Source organism: Arvicanthis niloticus, chromosome 4, assembly GCF_011762505.2.
Source record: "Arvicanthis niloticus isolate mArvNil1 chromosome 4, mArvNil1.pat.X, whole genome shotgun sequence".
Classification (NCBI taxonomy): domain Eukaryota; kingdom Metazoa; phylum Chordata; class Mammalia; order Rodentia; family Muridae; genus Arvicanthis; species Arvicanthis niloticus.
In genome coordinates this window covers 112700389-112721912 of record NC_047661.1, presented here as the reverse complement: position 1 = coordinate 112721912, position 21524 = coordinate 112700389, and the positions used below count along the sequence as shown (strand labels likewise).

General features: G+C 36.6%; 1 protein-coding gene across 2 annotated transcripts in view; it reads left to right on the top strand.

The window, feature by feature from the left end:
• The first annotated feature begins 933 nt into the window (after positions 1 to 933).
• Bank1 (B cell scaffold protein with ankyrin repeats 1) overlaps positions 934 to 21524 on the top strand; it is a 233588-nt gene continuing 212997 nt past the window's right edge. For both annotated transcript variants that reach the window (XM_034500593.2, XM_076933284.1), the window contains exon 1: positions 934 to 1101. In XM_034500593.2, the coding sequence (XP_034356484.1) occupies positions 1032 to 1101 (70 nt within the window). In that variant the 5' untranslated portion in view covers positions 934 to 1031. The remainder of the gene's footprint in view (positions 1102 to 21524) is intronic.

The window sequence follows — 21524 nt, the reverse complement described above, 5'->3', positions numbered from 1 at the left end:
TGTACTGGCTTACATTGTCTGCTTTATTGTTTCAAATTTGGAAGAGTTACACAAAATGATGAAATAAGAAAGTATCCTGTAGGTGGTAATGTATCTAATGCTTTCCAAAACTTTCTCGCATTTCACATCATGAATTGTGTCCAGCATGTGGGGAAAGTTAATGACTTTCTTTGACACTTGATAGTCATAGTATTCCAAAAACACTCGAAAGCAGAACTTCCGGGTTCTTTTCGAAGAAGGAAAAATGGTGCGTGGGAACTGGGTGTTACTCCCATACTTTCAATTTGATTGTCAAATTATCTCTAACTTTGGTAAGGTTACCACCTTACCAAAGTTTTGATATTTGCTTATTGTTAGGCTCTGGCATAACTCCGAGTATTTCTCCTTCTTTTAAACAAGTAAGAACACAGCCATAATTCATGTTTGAGGAGAGGCACATGGGCTATTTAGAAACCTGTGTACGCTCTCTCTGACCTGGCCCATTTCAAAATTAGAGTAGCACTGGGAAAAACTTTTCATGTGGGAATGAAAATCACTCTACAGCACACAGACTTAGCCTGGAGCCTGGGTAAGATAAAATATTAAAATTGCATACCTTTACATTTCTGTCCCTGTATCTCTACTTGCCCCTCTGTCAAGTAATTCCTTTTATAGAAGTCTACTTTCCGTGTTCCAGTCTTGCAGGAGAAAGAGTTACAGCAGCAGAGAAACACAAAATAGAATAAGAAAGGCTACAAGCTCCATGTTACCTGAGCCTAAAGACAGCCTGAAAGAAGAGGGCATCAGATGAGAACCCAAGACAGCTCTCTGAAACTAAGCAAGAGCAAGCCCGGAGCAATTTCACTTCCCCCAGCAAGGCCTAGCCCTAACCTTGTGGCCAGAGCCACTGGGCTGCATTTCCGGCAACCTCAGGCCACAGTCCCCAGGGTAGGAAGCAAGCTGCAGGGCCACAGACCAGCAGAGCTCAAGGTCTGCAGGGAAACTTGCAGCCAGGGCTGGCCACTGCAGTTCCCAGGCTTCAACCTCCTGCAATGCTTCCTGTGGCTTCTGGCACTAGAGGCAGCAGCCCGGACCTGTTCCAGGTTGGCCTAGCGCCTCCAGGTGGGTGGTCTCATGGTTGTCAGGGACTTGGGTGGAGGGTACAAGATGACACTGGAGTCCTTCTAAGACTAAGGGCCACGAGTAGACAGTTTGTCCTGGGAGCCACCAAGACCAGGGTGACTTTGAACGGAGCTTCTCTACTTTTCCCACCACTGTAAATCTGAAGGACTTTTCAGCCTGGTGCTGCTCTAATGAACTTTTTAACTTACCAGGTGGGAGTGCATTTCCTACCCCAGCAGCTTCCAAAGCCCTGCCTGTGCAACTTCAGCACAGCTAGAACTTTCCCTAAGTGCTCCAAGAAGCGCGCCCGGGCCTTTTGAAAATCACATTGCACCAGCTTTAACGGTAGACCTCATCTGAAATGTATATACACAGGGCAAAAAGCCTCGTTTGTATCATCCTTGCCCATTCTCCAGCCCCAGGTCAGTCTGTATAGAACCACCTCCCTGGAGCCAGGCGCTCCTAAATGAGAATACACAAAGGAGTTCAGTTTGGTTGACTATGTCAGTGAGTTTACATTTTTCAAACAACTATTAAGGTGGTTGTTTTGAGTTCCTTTTGGTTTTATCTTCAAATGTGTTTGACGGGCCTAGAATAAGCATTAAAAACTGTTAGCTTTGGTAAAGAAATTTCACCAGAATATTAATATTATTATAGGAGGTGTTCTTGGTGAGATATACAGCAAAAAATTATAGTCTGAAATTAGTTTAATTTACTAATCAGAATTAAATTTCTCATAGCATTTTGTTTTATTAACTAATTTATTTTTATTTTTATTTTAGGTAGGGTCATTTTGGCTTTAGTTGCTTTAGGGTCTGATACACTTTTAATAAATATGAACAGTTGTTTTTTTCAGTTAAGATGAGGAATATATTTATAACACAATGGAAGATGGCCTGGGACACACTGGTCCCAGAGATGTAGGAAAACTGTACCATTTTAAATGCTGGGCACTGGACTTTGTCACCACTCTATAGCTCAGGGTCTGTGGAAAAGTAGCCTTTTCAAGCAAACAGGCAGAAACAACCCATCTTTTGGACCTTGAACAGAATTCCTCTTTTGTAATTTCTGTTTAACAGTTGAGTTAAATAGCATAAGTTGGAAGATACCTTTTGTTTCCCTGAACCTCACGGTAGTGTCTGGAGACCATGGTTATTTGAGCAACATGAGTAGACTGAGGAAACTTTCATGTCTTGTTGACTATTCTTCCTCCTCCGTGTGTTTCTCCTCTTCTCTTTGGTCCTTCTCAATACGGTGTTTAGTGCTTACCTCAGCTGCTTCCTTATGGACAGGAAAGTCCTCCCTCGCTCACACCACAGTGAGTAGTACTTTTAACTTAACCTAGGCCCAACTCATTAATACAAGCAATCTTCTAAGTAATCCAGTTCTCTTTTTATTAGTTAAATTTGTTATTCTATAATTTTGTAAGTGTATACAATACATAGGGCCCTGTCTCATCCTTTGCCTCCCTGGTATGGACCCTGTCACCTCCCCCTCCCCACAAAAGTCTCACTTCTGTGTTCATGTCTGCTGCTTTCATTTTGTGAACCTCAGAGATTAATCAAGTCCCATGGAACCATGAGTTTGAAACTATCCTTGGTAGCTGGTTACTCAGTAGTAGGTACCCAATTCAAGACTGTTGACTCCTGTCTTCCAGAAGGAGGAAGAGCTCACAGGGCCTCCTAACTTCTTGATCTTGTTTATGAAGTGGAGATTATGTAAGACTTTTTTTTTCTCAGCACAGGGTTGACTTTAGCTTAATGTGTTATGGGAGGCAGGGGTGCTCAGTTAGTTTAACTGCATCCCCTCTGAGAAGAGAAAACTGCCACACAGAAGTTGCTTCCCACACAAGCAGGCTCAGAAGTCATCCACTCATCAACTCCACAGCCGCCATGTGTCTTCTCACTAGAGCTGTGTCTCAAGAAGCACGGCATGTTAAACATGCTTTGACACCAAGAAGACGTTACTACTTCTCACTTACCTTCATTGTGATCATGGGTAACTCTTGTCAGTCATTTATTAAAAAACAAAATCCAGAGAAACAGTGACATACATCTGGAAGTTGCTTTTGAGAAATAAAAGAGAACATGCAGGTGACCTCTTCAGGGTGGCATGGATGTTTCTTTAATTCTTAGATCGTTGTATAATAGTGCTGGGTGCACCTATTTAAAAGATAAGTTTTGCTGGGCATCAGGGTTCAGGCTGTTAGTACCAACCCATTGTAGGCAAGGCATCGTAAGGGGCAAGCCTGGGCTACATAAGCAATTTCAGGGCACTGGAGCTTATGATGAAACCCTGTCTCAAACAAGTAGAGAGAAAAAAAAGTTTACCTTGAGAAACCTTCTCCTCTGGTTTGGTAGACAACTTAATGACTAAGCAATTTGAGAGCTGGGAAATTTAGGAGGCGAGACTTCCTGTGTGAGATACCGCCATGTCTGTGGGAAAATGCGTGGTTAGCACTTCTAGGAAAAGAAGCAGAGGTATCCACAGTGAGAAGAACCAAGAGCAGATGGATTCAAAGAGTCTGAAACTGGAGCAGTTCCCACAGAACTAAAGCAGAAATTTAATAGGTCAAAATGAGCGTGCGATCCACTTTTCCTCCTCACAGAATACCAATTGTGACCCAGTTTAACTCCTCTACAATATAGGTGAAAGTAAGTTTCAATATTTTAAACGGTTTGAAGAGGAATAACCTGCTTTCTCAAAATATTTACTGTTGACTTAAAAGCACTTCCAATCTAATGCAAGAATGGTAGCATAGGCCTTTTGATCCCAACAGGAGGGAGATAGAGACAAGCAGGTCAATTTGAATTCATGGCCAGCCTGGTCAACTTAGTGAGATACAGGACAGCTAGGGGTACACAGTGAAAGCCCAGTCTTTTAAGAAAATCCTATCTAACATAAGGACCATGTTATGGATATTGGGGGAAGGAAGGGTGGTTCAGTGCCTCAGTGGGTAAAGCCACTTGCTACCAAACCTACTGACCTTAGTGATATCTAGAACCCACATGGTAGAAGCTAAGAGCTGTCTCCAGCAGTTTTCCTCTGTTTTATACACATGTACCATGGCGCATGCATACAGTGTACACAGGCAGAGACACATTATACATCTAAATAGCCTTCTGCATTCCCTACCTACTGGGTACCAACCTGTCTGCTGTGTGGCTCGACATCATAATCACTATACTTGGATCCATGAATGACTTGAAATGTTGATCCCTTAAGTTGGAATATGTCATAAATATTAGATAAAATCTTTCAAGGAAAATACAAAAGTAAAAGGTATACTGTCCCACCAATTTTTACATGTTAAGAACACACATTGAATTGATCGTTTTAAATAAACAATCAAGTAATTCATCAAATAAAGCACCTTCCTTCCCTGTACTTTATTTAACATTAAAAAAGAAAGCTCATTCATTTTAAGTGATAATTAAATCCTCTATTTATATTCATATGTTTGGGATGATTATACTGAAGTCTGTATTTATTTATATTGATTCAAATGTGGGATCTGCACACACTTGTCTGAGCAATGTTTTTACCTAGGTTTAAATGCAATTCTTTTACATCTGAAGTGGTTACCACATATTTTATGGGAATGTCACAATAATTAAAATCAACTCTGTATGCAAATTGTCTATAGCATGCATAGCTGTTGCTTAGAAAATGGCAAATATTTCTTGATTGTGGGGTAGTAATCAGCTCTTTTTTATTATTTGAGATAAATGTGTTTATCTAGCTTATTTTCAGTACTTTGGTGCCATGTCATATAAATCTGAGGACCAAGGGCCTTATATAATATTTTTCTTGTTCTCTCTATTAATTTTCTTACTATTTTGTTGAGCATAATAATTTCTCAAACATACAACTCAACTGTTCACTAAAAATTGTACTTCATAAAACCTGTGATCTGCCACCAAAACATATTGTGCAGAATTGTGGGTTATAATCAAGGAAAATAGTAAATATGTAAAATTTCTTGTTTTGTTGTACAGTTATATTTATAACATATTTTTTTAAAAAAATGTAGTTTTCACTTGTTTTTTTTTTTTTTTTGAAACAGACTATACTGTATTTATCATCCCCTGCCATTTTGAGACAATGGGGTGGTAGTAGTTGTTTTAGAGTTTAAGAACATTGGAACCAATATCTTCTTAATGTCAAGCTTCAAGCTTCAAGTAAAAGCAAGTGTTGATAGAGGTGTACAAATAGGTTCAGATTGTTTAGATAATACCCCAGACAGTCTATTTCTTATAGGGTATAAAAAATAAAGCATAAAGTAGATTTTTGAAGACCAAAAGAGTAATAAAAATGTTCCTTAAGGCAATCCTCTCTTTTTTTTTTTTTTTTTGAGTAACATATAAAAAATTAGAAAGGATTACAATTTTGAGAAGAAACCAGGCCATATCTGCTGTTTTGGCACTGAGAAACAAGACTGTTGAGAAGTTACCAAGTAGAATACATTCTTTCTGCTCTGCTGGGGGAAAGCAGAAGACCCATCCAAGTTCCTGTTGTGTTTATTTGCAGTTTCATTATTTCACAAGTCTTACTCATCATTAATCATTTAGTGTATGGCATGAGTTTTTACCCCTTAGATATTTCTGGACACTTAATAATCTCTCTCTCTCTCTCTCTCTCTCTATATATATATATATATATATATATATATATATATATATATTTATATATAAATATATAAATATATTATATATATATATATAAATATATAATATTATATATATTTCAAGCCTTGGAGCATAGCTGGTACTGTGTAATTGATATGTTGTGAGTGGTTAGAATGTGCACAGCCATGTGGGACAATCCAAAAGGTGACCTATATTTTCATCTCTGATGGTGAAGACCTGAAGCATTTGAACTCAGATTTCCAGGGCTTTATTCCTTCAGGATTCTGTCTTTGAAACTGCATTCTGTAACAGATATGTTTCCTATAACAAGGATGCTGTGGTGTACTAAGTCTTAAATATATGCATGTTAGGACACTGTGATCTAAGAAATTCTGTGACTAATGATGCTTCTATTGTTCCCTCTAAAGCGGTGTGTCAGGATCATATTTGATCATAGACACATTGCTACTAGCCACTAGTATAGAAATACATTATTTTCTGCATAGTAATCGTCTTTATTAAAAGGCAAATAGTTCGTTAGTGGAGGCTTCTTTGTGCCACAGATCTGAGGCTCGGCTGCTGCTGATTTCTTCAGCACTGTGCCCACGGTGCTATAAGTACACTGCTGATCCATTCTTGTCTGTCACATTTTGAGTGAGAGGGAAGGAAGCTTAAAATAGTACTGAAAGCCAGAGTGATGCTAGAGTAGTGGGAGCAGGCTGACTGAGTAGGGCACACACACTCTTTCAGGGCTAAGTCCTTAGTGACGAGGTCCAACAAATCGGAGTGGCAGTGGGATGAGCTAGAGACAAAGAGGAGAATCAGAAGACAGTGGTGTGTTAAGGAAAATGAGGTCTAAGAATGAGAGGAAACAAGGGAAGTACATCAGGGACCCTGAGTATGAAAAAGCATTTGGGGATGTACGCTTATGCAGGTGGTATTTAAATAGCATGCACGTACCTCAACCCCATCATGAAATGGATTTGGCAGGGATTTTTTTACATTAAACTGTAAAAACCTGCTGCCTTGTCAATAATCATATATAATCTATAGCATAGCATCATTTAAAAATGTGACTTCATTCCCTAAAACATTCTAAAATCTGACTAGAGTGGCCAAAAGCAGCTTGTTTCCTCATTAGACATGTTCATCGCTAAACCACGTGTTTGAGGAGACTAGACGGGCCATGAAGTGCCTCTCAAGTCTATTATTCTTGCAATCTTTTCCTGCCTAAAATAGTTGCAACTAATCACTGCAATAAATTGAGGGGGATAATACATTTTATGTTTTGTAGGTTAACTTAACAGGCCATGTAGAAGCAACATAATACCACAGTAACTTTTATTACTTCAAATAAATAGAATGGATGTTCCTTCAAGGAGGCAGAGGATTCTGACTCCAGTTCTGTCAAGATAACCACATTCACAGATGCTAATCCGTCAGCCAGGAAGAATGACAGAGCTAATTACAGTCTTGAAAATGGATACAGTTGGAGTCATTTTCTGAACCTCTAATTTTGTTTGTTTGTTTGCATTTTGAGTTCCACATTTCTGAATATTCTCAGAATTGTGGTGTTTCCTCATTTGGCTAATCTTTTCAAAAGTGTTTCGTTATACACACACACAAAAAATCTTCCTTCATTATGAAAAGAACTTAGAAGGAAGAAAGGAAGAATACCATGATGGCTTTAGTAGTAAGATAACTTAAGCCATTTCTCAATAGTAAATTAACACACTCTGATAATAATATTTTAGTTATTTTCTAAGATATACATAGCCTCTTAATATAACACAATTTTATCAACTGGGGACATGTTCCAGGGAAAATAAATAGCAAAAGGATAGACTTGAAAGGCAAGTGAGATCTAGTCATCTGTATTATTTAGAATGTTAGCATATTTTACTTTTATTTTTCTAAACTATATGAAACAGGAGCATGACAGAAAACATACAATCACAGGATATGTCATGAAACACCCATAGTCTGCATTGTTCAGGTTTTAAATTTCATGTCTTTTTAAAAATTTTAATGAGGTATTTATTGTACTGGTCCTGTAAATAAAATTTAGAACCTTGCTTATGCTAGGCACAAGCTGTAGCATTGAGCTAAATCTCAGTCTCTCTTGTTTGTTTTAGTAGGTTCAGCTTTGTAGCTTTAATCTAATTAAAATTTGTTTTCTTAGACATTCTTCAGTTTCCTTTGTGTGGCTGTTTGGTGAAATATCATCCAAAAGCAGAAAATCCATAACAGCTTATCCCCTGCCCCCCAATAAGCCACCTTTCATTTAAAATTAGGATCCATTAATCTATATGTGATGGAATCCTTATTAATATAGGAAACATGTTTGGCATTTGAACAATACTGATTCTGTCACTAACTGACCATGACCTCTTGCAAGCATCAGTCCTCTCTTATTCCAAGGAGGATGTGTGGAGGATCACATTTGTTGTTCCTGATGATGCTTGATTCAAGTTACTGACTAAATTGATACAGCTTAACAAAAGAATGGGATAAAAGTGAAATGGCTTTAGTAGATTTGTGGAACTGATATCTCTGAGAACAGTGAACTGAAGCCTATAGCCTCATATGGAATGCTTATCCATTGCTTATCAATTCTTCAAGGATCTATCTCTTTATTTTTTCATTTTTATCTTCCTTGTTGGACTGTGATCATCACGTGCCATTCTTACACAAAACAAGAATGGGGCCATGTAAGCAGTTCTGGTTCACTTTATCATCACCATAACTCAAATCACTCACAGCCCTATGCTTGCAGAGGTCTGAATTATTAAATGGTGAGAACTAGTTAGTAGGGGCAAGTAGCAGCCCAGTGCTTTTTCCCAAACCTTCTGATGCATGGCTGCTCTTCTGAGAAAGTCGAGAAAGTCGTCACTCCTTTCTAAGGGCAGCTGCCAGCACCATCCCCTGAGGATCACACTTCACTGTCAGCACCATCCCCTGAGGACCACACTTCACCAGCCTTAGTCATCTCACGACCCCTTCTCTACACTTGGCTTAATCCGCCCTTTTCTTCTTAGTCTTGGGTTTTCTGTTTTAGAAGAAGAGCCATCTGTGAGATGGTTAAATGAGTAAAAGCACCAATGCTTTTACTCATTTAACCAATGCTGATGACCTTGGCTTAGCCTCTGATGACCTGAATTTGATCCCTGGGTCCTACAATGTGGAGGAAAAGAATAACCTCCTCAAATTGCCCTTGACCTGCACATGTACCTCCTTCCAAAAAAGAGAAAAGAAAAAAGTAATGAGTAATATCCATCAAATGATTTTAATTTTACATATACTTATATTTAACTTTAAAAATATATATTTCTTATATGTGGTGCTATGTGATAAGGCCATTTTCATGTAAATATATATTTCCCATTAAACAACCCCTCACCACCTCGCTTGCTTTTCTCTTTCCATTTCCCCTCCAGTGAGTTCTTTTGCTCCCTAAATCGGATTCACTTCTGTTTCCGTGCTATGCTTATACACATGATTTTGTCTCTATTTAAAATCTAGAACCACATACAAGAGAAAGCATTTGATATTTGTCTTCTTGAGACTAGTTGAGCATAATAATTATTATAACCAGTTGTGTCCATTTTCCCCCAAATGACCTAACTTCATGTTTGGAGCTTTCAAGTGTACATATTGGAAATCAAATGCAGTTGAAAGCATTGTGGCTAAAGACAGGCTGTGAGAGTGTTAGATGTCTCTTTCCTCGATGGCACCGGAGTTCTTACAGTCACAGGAGAACTTCTAGATCACAGAAAGTCCCTGTAGATATTGGGATTGGAGACATACTCTTCAGAAGTACCTACACATGTCACACACACACACACACACACACACAGAGAGAGAGAGATCGAGAGAGAGAGAGATAGAGAGAGAGAGAGAGAGACAGACAGACAGACAGAGAGACAGAGAGACAGAGACAGACAGAGACAGACAGAGACACACAGAGAAAGAGAATAATGCTCTAATGGTTTATCTCTTCTATGTCTTACAGTTATGAGATTTTGTAGGTGACAGATTGAGATATAGGAGGTTCATATTTTTGCTTCATGTCATATAAGTTTGCAACGCTAGAACTGACTTAGAATCTAGGGAGCTTGAATCCAAGACCTTGACCTGACTATCAGTTTGTCTCTGAAATATATTTATTTCATTCCCACACAAATACATACCCATGTCCATACCAGGAAGTTACTCTGCCCATCTGGACGTCTCAATTTTTCTAGTAATTAGTACCTGTACTAGGAAAGTACTTACTGTACAAGGTGATATTGTTAACTAAATGAACATTATCACAGGGACACTCCTTACAAGAACCAATAAACATAGCTTCCAAGTGATTATTGCAAAAAGGAAAGTTTTGTTTCCTCCAAGTGCTTGTAAGTGAGTGAGGTAGCAGAAAGAGCTACAGTGTAATGCTAGGAAAACGTGTTTTTAATGATGGCCGTTGGGGTATTTAAAATCATCAGCGCTGCAATACAGATGTGATTAAAACACGCTGTAAAATGTTAGCAATAAAGAGTCCTTTAGAAACCCACTGTTTCTAATTTGCATCTGCCTAATGTTTGGCATCCTCAAAGGAATTTCCAAACCCCTACTAATTGACTCTTAGAAAATCCTTCTAATGTATCATTTGCTTTGACTCAATGGGAAATCTAAACAATGATCATTTAAGCTATTTAATCAGCGCTCTACAAACACTGAAGAGCAGCAGCGAGCATGCTGCATGTGTATGTGTTTTAGTCAGAAGGCTTCAGGGCAGGGGCAGGAGGAACTAGAGCTAAAGAAGTCTTCAGATTGTGTGCTAGACGGAGACCCCTCAAATCTAATAGTGTGATAGACAGAGAACCCTTAAATCTAATGGTATGTGCTGAACAGAACATTTCCTTCTGGACCCTGTGAATACGTCAGGTTAAATGGTGAAGGGAGATTAAGGCCGCAATGAGTGAAGATGGCCAATAGCTGCCTTTGAATTGGAGACCTCTCCGGCACTGTCTAGACGGGGCCAGTGCAATCACAAGGTCCTTAGGAGTACAAAAGAACCAGAGGACTGGTTGTCTAGAAAGGGCTTGAGCAAATATCGCTAATTTGAAGGTTGAAGTTGGGGCCCAGAGCCATGAATGATGAAGTCTTCTATAAGGCAGGAAATGAAATGAAATGGATTCTTTCCTAAGGCCGCCAGAAAGAACTTACGCCTGCCCATTGCTGATAATAGGCTGCAAGACTCCTTTCACTTAGTATAACAGCTCTGAGCATCTCTGTTATGGCTCCATATTTACACGTTCGCGATAGGAAGCCGAAGAAAATCTCTCAACAACCTTGAACTCTACAAAGAGGGTGGAGCCAGTGCGAATCACAGGAACAACCTGGCTATCAGGCATTCACGTTCCAGTCTGTCTACAAAACTGAAGCATGGAAAAAAAAAAAAAAAAAAAAGCTTTGATAAGGTATAACGAACAGATCTATGAAACTCTTAGAGTCACCTTGGCAAGATTCATTATGGAAAGATTTTTATGAAATTCACAGTGTCTTAATGTACAGATAAAAAGAAAGGCCTATTATCCTGGCTGCCTTGTAATGTATGAAACCATATAATATAGGTTTTTGAATTATATAATAAAAGTAATACATGTATATAAGGGTACAATATGAGTATAATATACTAGAATTGTCCACTCAGAAATAAATATTGATAACACCTGTCACAAATTTTAAGAATATAAATGTTCTTATACATATACATATATATGAATATATGTATATGTGTATATATATTCTTATATATGTCATATTGTGTCTATGGTTTCTAATCTTCAACTTACATCTTAATTCATTATATATTTTCAGAGTAATTGTTAAATATCAACATTTAAAAGCATAGGGATATTTGTCACAAATAGTATTCATAAAATTTAAATATTTTTGATTTGGCAATAGTTCAACTCAGATTATTTTGATATGTGAGAACTTAACAATATTTTTTTTCAAGACAACTTCGCACTAATAGTCGGTTGAATAAGGTGAGAAGTTTTCTTAGCCACAGGTTTTTTTTCCCCTCCTTTCATTTTTGAGAGGTGTTCCCACTATGTACACTGAGTTTCCCTTGAGTTTATTGTCTCTCTGCCTCAGATTCCGGAGCACTGATTATAGGCGTTGAACACAATTCCTGTTCCCTCAGACACATGTCTGTATGGATTTAATGAACTACAGTGGTATAGTATGCATGTTAACTTGTTTCTTTTTATAATATGTAACTCCCTTTAAAGGTAAGAATTGTATTTTATTATTCCTTTATCTCTCATGTCTGAAAGTGATTTTTAATATAGTAATTAAATAGTAAATAAAACCATAAATTGAATTGCTAAATATTTTTACCATTACACTACCTATGGACAATTATGATAATTTACCCTGCTTCATTTCAGAACACTTGATCTAAAAATCTAGATGAGAAACGAGGACCATACAGTGTTAGAGTTCTGGGGACAAAGGCTAGGGAAGAGAGGAAGAAAAATTGGACACCTAAGTGTGACTGTGCGAAGAATTTCACTGTTCAGTAAAAGACACTGCATTGTTTCATTCTTTATATTTCCAGATAAACATATATAGATCTTTATATATATTTTCCTTTACTTATATGTGTGTTCATATGCTTAAGTGTGTGAAGGTACCCACATTGCCCAGGAGAGTTTTATGCCATGCAACTCTAGTTGCAAGCGATTGTGAGCCCTGAATGAAAGTGCTGGAAACTGAGGTCAGAGTCAGGTTCTCTAGTAAAGCAGCATGGGGTCTAACCTACTGAGCCATCTCACCAGCTAATACATATCCTTAAAATAGGTGTAGGGTACATGCACATCTCTGAGTACATGTGAGCATGAGCATGCATGTATGTGTGCATGTGTGCATGTATGCGTGCATACTGCTGTAGAGTCTCATTCTCTACCCTGGCTTTTTCACAAATTACAATGTAGCCCAGGATGGCCCCAAACTCATATAGATTTTCCTCCCTCATTCTCCTGAGTGCTGGATTATACATGTGAGCTATCACTTTTAGTTTATTGATGATTTTTAACTGATTAGAACTGTAAACTATATATGTAATTTTAGGTGATAAAAGTTAAATACTAAATTTTCTTATTCTTATAAACTAAAATATAAATATATACCTAGGAAAATATTCAGTAGTTTTATACAGCTATTTAAGTTTTGTTCAAATATGATTAATTAGGCAATCATATTTGATAGCTAAAGTGAATTATTATAATCACCTATAAATTAATCTAGTCATAGCTTTGTGGCACACACCTGTAATCCTAGCATTTAAGGTTGGTAGAGAAAAGAAGATTGCTATTTTCAGACTATTTTGGACTACATACAGTGAGCCTGTTTCACAAAACAAAGAAAGCAAGCAAGCAAAATTTAACTTAAAAACATTTATTTTTATATATTTGTAGTACTCCATCCTGAAAGTTTTTATAGGCGAGAAAGCTTGCACAGTTGATGGACAGCATCTTATATGCTTTAGTAGAAAGAAGAAAATTATAAATATTTGTAATATTTATTTCTGGTTCTTTCTATTGTAAAATTTATTTTTGTCTAGAAGTTTACTTTTTTAAAAATAAGTATACATAGATCTCATGATATTATAAACATGCAAGTGTGAGATATTAATGTGAACAGGCCCATCTGAATTTTTCAGTGCTTGATCATTTTAGTACAGGAAAGTTTAACATTCAAAAGTCACATACAAAATAATACCCCAAAGAACAACTTTAGTTCTTAGTCTGTGGGTTGTGACCAGGTTCATTATCATGTTCTTGTCTCTTATAATTTTGTTAATGTGATGAACGGAGTGTGGGTATTTGTAGTAGTGAAAACAGATTTTTACAGATGTTAGTCTGAGGTCATCCGTTTGTAATTATGTCTCACTGAATCACATATTGACTAGACCCTAACATCTTTCCCCTCACTCACCATCTCTCTTACCTTTTATAATTTTTGAGAAACACTATAAATCCATGCTATGGACTTGAGAATTCTGATCTAGATATTTAAGTGCATAGTTTCAAATTTGATATCTTATGCAAGTAGGTGATTTGGTCTTCATCTGACAAAAGAACATTATTGAATTGAGGTAGAGTTTGAGTAAAGAAAATGATTTAATGAACTGAATGAAAATATGCATTGAATCGTGTCATAATATAAGCTCTATGGATTTCTCCGTTTCACATAGGAATGACTAAGTTATTTTTCTTTGCTTCTGTTAACAACATTTGAGGAATTAAGAACCATGGGTAAAATCATGCAGCGTGGTACATGGCATGAGAAATATTATATTAAAGTATCTATAGTTCTTCTTATACCTCACTGGACTTAGAATTCCAGGTACTTGCTTTCATTCTTTTCTGAGCTCTCTTCCTGTAAAATTCAGTTCTTAAGTGACTTTCAAAAATGGGTCTATATTTCTAATACCTGAGTAGTAGTCCATGTGTAAATGAACCACATTTTTTTTTAGCCATTCTTCAGTGGGGACATCTAGGTTGTTTCTGGTTTCTAGCTATTATGAATAAAATGGCTATGAACATAGTTGAACAACTGTGTTTGTGGTACAGTATAGGGTATTTGTGTTTTGAGGTAGAACTCTTCCCATTGTTTTTGAGAAAACACCAAAATTATTTCTAAAGTTGTTTTAAAAGATTGTACTCCCACCAGCAATGGAGAACTGTTCCCTTGCTCCACTTCCTAGCCAGCATGTGCTATCACTGGAGTTTTTTATTTTAGCCATTCTGACAGGAATAAGATGGAATCTTGCAGTTGTTTTGATTTGCATTTACCTGATGACTAAGGGTATTGAATGTTTTTAAAAGGACTTCTTGGCCATTCAAAATTCTTCTGTTAAGAATTCTCTGTTTGGCGCTCTACCCCATTTATTAATTGTATTATTTGGTTTACTGATGCCTAATTTCTTGATTTTTTCTTATATATATATTTTGGATATTAGTCTTCTTGTCAGATACAGGGTCAGTGAAGATCTTTTCCCATTCTATAGGTTGCTGTTTTTTCTATTGATGGTGTCCTTAGCTTTGCAAAAGCTTTTCAGTTTCATGAGGTCCCATTTGTTAATTGTTGATCTTAGTGCCTGAGCTATTGGTGTCCTATTCAGGAAGTTGCCTCCTGTGCCAACCAATTCAAGTTAGTTCCCCATTTTTTTCTTCTATTAGATTTAGCATGTCCGGTTTTACTTTGAAATTTTTGATTCATTTGGAGTAGAGTTTTGTGCATAGTGATAGATACCGGTCTATTTGCCTTCTTCATATAGACATCCAGTGCCATTTGTAGAAGATGCTTTTCTTTTTCCATTGTATAGTCTTGGCTTCTTTGTCAAATTCAAGCATCCATAGGTATGTGGGTTTTTTGTTTTTCTGGACCTTAGAGTCTATCCCATTGATCAACCTGTCTGTTTTTGTGACAATATCATGCTGTTTCTATTATTAATGCTCTGTAGTATAGTTTGAAATCAGTGATAGTGGTAACTCTAGAAGTTCTTTCATTGTACAAGATTGTTTTAACTATCCTGAGTTTTTTTTAAAGGATTTTTTTCCTGTATTTTTAGAAGAGAATGAACTTAAAAGTGGCACCAAAGTAGTTGATGTCGATTGTTGTTCCAAGCCAAAAGGGTTTTCTAGAGATTCTAGTATTTGGATCTCTTGCTTCCCAGAAGTCTTGTTTACTGTGAACATGAGCCCCAGAGGGCTTTTAGGGAAATTTTGTGGGTGACAGGAGACACACTTTGCTGGTTTGCCATTTCTCTTCTAGTTAAAAATGATGAAGGGGTTCCAGACATTGGATGACTCTCATATGCTGGATTTACATGCATTAAATGCATAGATGTTCACCCACACTTTGTTTCCATATGTACCTGCTTTTTAGTATGTAACTTTCCAAAGTATTCACCAGTCTTCACCACTGACATAAATCTCTGATTTACATAATTGGGGATTAAATTTTTTCAGAAGGTTTGTGAAAGGTTTGTTCTTGATCCATAATGTACTTATAATATATCATATGCAATTATGCATATAGCAAAACTCTTGTAAGGCATCACTATCAAAGCAGTAATTGAAAGTTTGCTTATATAACTTCAAGTTCATTTGAGAGTTTCAAATTGTGTGAAGGAAATTACATATTAGCAATGAAGGCTGATTTTTCACGCATTGTTTTACATGCTAGATAAGCCAAGTTCATGAAAGGATTTTAGAAAGGAAGAAAAATGATTTGGTCATTGTTCTGAAGTCATGATTAGCCTCCCCACTCACACCCCTCTCTCTTACTTTTCATAACTTTCACTTTTTTTTGTTTTTAAAAGAACTGAATGAATTGAGGATGAAGGGAAAGTAAAGCAAGAGACTCTAACAGTTTTCTCTAGTTCAAAAATAACATTGCAGACATGGAAATAGCTGTGTGCCGGATTTGTTCTTTTTAATCTCAGCAAATGATCCTGTGCTGCTGTCTGTTGGGATCATGCCATGGGAAGAACTGAAATTTTATTTTATTTTATATTAACATTGCTTTGCACTGTCCTTTGATAGTTGGACCACTGTTTGACACTAGAATATTTAAGATTAATGGTTTCTTCTTGGTGTGGCCTTGGATATGTTTCTTAAGCATATTAGTTATTTATTTTCAAGTTTAAAATGTTATGTTTGAGTCAAAAGCCTATAATGCCTGAGTAATCTAAAAGTGTACCATAATGTTTATGTAGACGTACATTACATATTATTATCATTGAGTGGATTTCAATGTAGTTATTTTGAAATTTGCCTCCTTTACAACCAAATCTTGAGACATTCTCACTGAATGAACTCAGATGACTAGAGTTGTGTGACAAGGCTAAGATGTAGAAATACATATATCAAGTTAATTAGTAACATTAAGAAATAAGACAAAATAATGAGATAGGAAGGAAAGACAAATATATATTAGTTTACATTTATATTTCAAAAATGTAATATACAGCAAGAGACCTTAAAATTGGACAGAAATATATGTATAGCATAAGGAGTTTGGACCACAGGCTATTATGAACGTGTGCCCACACCTGCCATTGGAATATAATGACACAGCTATAGTAGGAATGGGATCTGTTTTTTTCCCCCCTTGGCTGAAAAACATATGAACTGGCTGGATGATGATATATTTTCCACAGCTTTATCAGCATAATAAAACTATAGATAAATGATTTTGAATGGGAAGTTGTCTGAACTACAGAATAAAATTGTAACCATGATACAGGGTCCTTACCAGACGTCAGTCTGAGGCCCAGATACCAGACTGTGATCCAAGCTGTGATTTTTGATTTTTCAATTATACAAGTAAATATCTATTAAAACATTTAAAGAAAATTCATTTCTCTTATGCCAAGTTAAGACTTCATAGACATATATAGTAGGATAATATGTATACTTAAAAATTAATAGAATGTAAATATACTTTATTTTATAGTTCCTTGTTAAGGGTTGTATTAGAACCACTAAAGATGATTTTTTTAAAAAAATCTTGTGTTTTCTATTAATAACATACATAGCATATAACACATATAATTATGTTTATACCCAAAAACCAAGGTTGTAATATAACCTTTACAAATAAAATTGACTCTGCTGTGTACCTATAAAGAGGGCTTTAGAAATCTGTATGTTTACAAATGAATAGTCACATAAATTTAGTCTTGATAGTATTTCTGTTATATGTCTTCAGAACATCAGCCCTAAATTCTGTGTCATTATGTTTTCCTTAAAATTATTTTTTGTTACTATGGGATGGACTTTTCCACAGAGCAAAAACTTTGTGAGATGAATTTTCTTAGGACCATATAAAACCTATGTAACTTTGATCCTATTGTAGCATCTGCTGTAACAATTTTCAGTAAGCATCTGCTGATTGACAGTGTGGTTACCAGCTTGTTCAGGTTCAGGAAACTAGGAAACATGAGTTCACATCAAATCTGCCTTTCTATAACCACAAAGCACATAAGAAAGCCATTATATAGAAGAATGTAATATGAAGGCTTATGTTTTTCAGCGTGTTTCTTATTTAGTAACTTCATTTGGGTATCCAATTCTGAGATTAAATAGGTATATCCTGACCACTCTTTCCTTTCTTTTATTCAGTGGAGATCCATGTGCCAAGCCAGACCATATTTTCTTCAAAGCAAAGAGAATAGATCAAAGTGTACAAAACACTGTTTACTAAACTATTTTCCTTCCACCATTCTCTTTCAGATGCATTATGAGTAGGTGCATAAAGTAGGGGATACTCACTTTTTTATTTTTCTCCAGAAACTAAGGCCAAGCATTAATTGGTTTCTTTGCCTATAAAATGAACCAACTGAAGCCAAGTCAGACATATAAAGGCAAGTTTATTAAGAGGCAGATTTCTGGTGAGTTCACTGATCTCACAGGTGGAAGTCAGTGAATTCATACCTCCAGGGCTAAAGCAAGAGGGGGATTTATGGGTTTGGGGGGATGGGGTGATAAAATTTGAGTAAGGATTTGGGATTATGTTCATATAAGGTAAAAAAGCTGAGACCCTTGGCAGACACTCATAGGTGGGTACCCAGAAAGGCAGAGACCTGCAGAGATCTCCTGTGAGTCCAGAATTTTCTTCTTGCTGACAGGGTTGGTGGAAGAAGAATAAACAAGGATTCTTAACTATACAGGTGATGAGCAGGGATTCCAACCAAACAAGCAACTCCCTCCTTTCTCTTCCTACAGATTACATAATCCTTCCAGGTGAGACTATAGATGTATACTGAAGAATAGTGCAGAGGCAGTAAAGTTAGTACCTCTAAGTTAGATGGGAATGTGAACTACCCATCCATGAAACTAACTTTTCCCATCAAGATTGCCCACATTTTATTATATTCTATTTTGTAATAAAATATAGTTATTCATAACTAAATCAATTATTTATTTCTCTGGTGACCAGCTAGACTACATAGAATCTTATAGGTAGAAATTAACCTTTATGAGGACTCACTTGGAAATCATAAGTTAGTCTTCAAAAAGGAAGAGGTCATCAGGAAAATAAGGCATGTGTCCTTTTAGAGTCTGAGAAATAACTGTTGCAGTAACCCTGGTAAAGGTTGGTGGAGGAAGAAATCTCACATTATCCAGTAATGGGCTAGTCGGTAATATGGTTTGAATGTATAGCAGAACCTCTGTGACTCTGTGACTCTGTGACTCTGGGTCTTATTCACAACTGGTAAGCTTATGGGGCCATCTGCCATGTTATCCTTCAGCACACTAGTCTACATATCAAACTTCCGGCTTCTAGAAGGCTTTCTGATATGGAGGAACTGCAAGCTTCAACATGGTTTATGCTTCTATTGGGGCATAAATATGTTATATATCGTGGTATCTCAGGAGCTGGCTCTATCATTATGCTTGTGTATACTTAATTTTGTCAATTATATGTTTTGTATCTTATATGAAACGATATATGTATCATTATGATGTGTTAATATAGTTTATATTTGTACAGATTTTATTATAGTAGCAAATATAGTTATGTGAAAAGTCAGTGAATAGTTACTGGCATTGCTGCCAGGTGATTGAAAACTTATTACTTTATTGTTTTAGCTTGTTGATATTATAAAATGTAATTTAGTGTATTTGTTGCATACCACGAGTGAGGTCCTAAGTTCTATCATGACAAAAAAGTAAATTAATATACTCATAGGACATCTCCATGGGCCCCAAAGGAGCCATCATTAGATAGCAATAGGGAAGATGTCTATCATTAAGATAGATTACAGGCATCCTCATTATTACCACTGTGATGTTTTGTGTCTAGGAATTTGTGTCAGTTGGAGCCACTGAGTAATTATCACTAGAAAATGTTTACGGGAATTTTACTGAGGGTACTCTTTCTGCTGTGTACTCAGATGCCAGTTAGTATGGGAAGGCTTAGTGGATGCTCAAGAGATCCATAGATTGAATAGTGCTTGGCCAAAGCACTATGCATGACCTTCTATCAGTCAATGCCCTCTGAGTCTAAACATTGGTTTAAGAGTCTCCGGAGGTTGGAGAGATGACTTAGTGGTTTTGAATGTATGCTGCACTTCTACAAGTCTCTAAAATTCCTTCCAGCAACTCGAGGCATTCTGTTTTCTCAAATCTAGAATTGTTTTATTTATAAAGAAGAAATAAAAACTTTATGGGAATACACATTTTTTTTTTCATTTCATAGACCATCAAATTACCACAATAATTATTGGGGGTAAGAAACTTTAATATTCAGTCTCTAATTATTAATGGTGCCATTTGTTCTCTCCAAGGAAGACTCTCTTATTCCCTACACACACCAAAACTTCAGTGCACAGGTCTAATCATAACCCTTGTAGTTGTGTTCCAGAGGACAAACAGCGCAAAACTTTCATGGATAAACATCTTATTACACTGTGAAGATAGAGTTATAATATCCTAGACAGGAGGTTAGCTAACTACAGACAAAGATACTGATCAACCAGTGTCCTGTTTGTGCTTTACTTGTGAGCTAAGAATGTTTTTTATACTTTGAATGTGTTAAAAGGAGGAAGGGTAGAAGGAAAAATAGGAAACAAAGAGAAGAGATACCATATGTGGTCCACAAAGCCCACAGTACTTACCATCTAACCCTTTATAGGAAGTGTGCCTGCTGATTACTGTGCTTGTCATAACAGGAAACTTCTGGCATTTGAGATTCGGTGCTGCTCACAGGCTGTTCATGCCATCTGTGTACTTGAAAAAACACATTAGCTTTTGAATACTTTATGAGTACAACCATATTGGTATATCCAGATATTCAGGTTTGTATATTGACATTTCATTCTAATAACCCTTAAAAAGTCACCCCAAAATTACTTTTTCAGACTCTCACATTGTGAAAGCCAGGAGTAAGTTCTGGGTATCAGGTCATTTTTGCAGCCTAGCCTCCATGTGAGCAGGTGAGCAGCATCAGAGAAAATTCCAGAGCTGCAGAAGCAGAAGGAAGATGTACTGAAGAACTGAAAACTAATGGCTGTAGCTCCAGAGAGATGTGAGATTACATACATACATACATACATACATACATGCATGCATATATACATACATGGGTGTGTGTGCATAGTGTTGACTGCATAAACTTATGAAAATTATATAAAAAACATGAGGTACTTTTGGCTCTGTAAATTATTGATCCAAAACAATTTTCTTGGTGGAGAAATATGAGCGAGTGTATCACTATCTAAATACCATTAGAAAGTCCCAGTGTTTGTCTCATTTTATACAGAAAATATCTTTACAGAGTTAAAATATAAAACTGATCCAACTGAATTCACTGAATTCACTGAATGACTGAAATAAAGGTATATGCACAGGTACTGAACTTCCCAGCCAAAAAAAAAAAAAAAATCCAAAACAAAACCCCAAAAAACCCCACACACATGTTCTAGAAGGCTGATTGATTAGAATTTCATGATTGTAGAAAGCTGGACTGTTAAAGATCTGGAGACAAAATTATCCAGTCATCCATAGTCAACTTCTTTTTAAAAAGTATGTGTGCATATGTGTGTTGTGTTGTGGTATGTGGTGTGTGTGTGGTGTATGTGTGTGCTTATATATACCTACATGTGTGTGTGTGTGATGTGTGTGTGTGGTATGTATATGTAGTGTATCTGTATGTGTTTGTATGTGCATGTGTTGTGTGTGTGTGGCTACATGTGTGTGATATGTGTGATGTGTGTGTGCATGCATA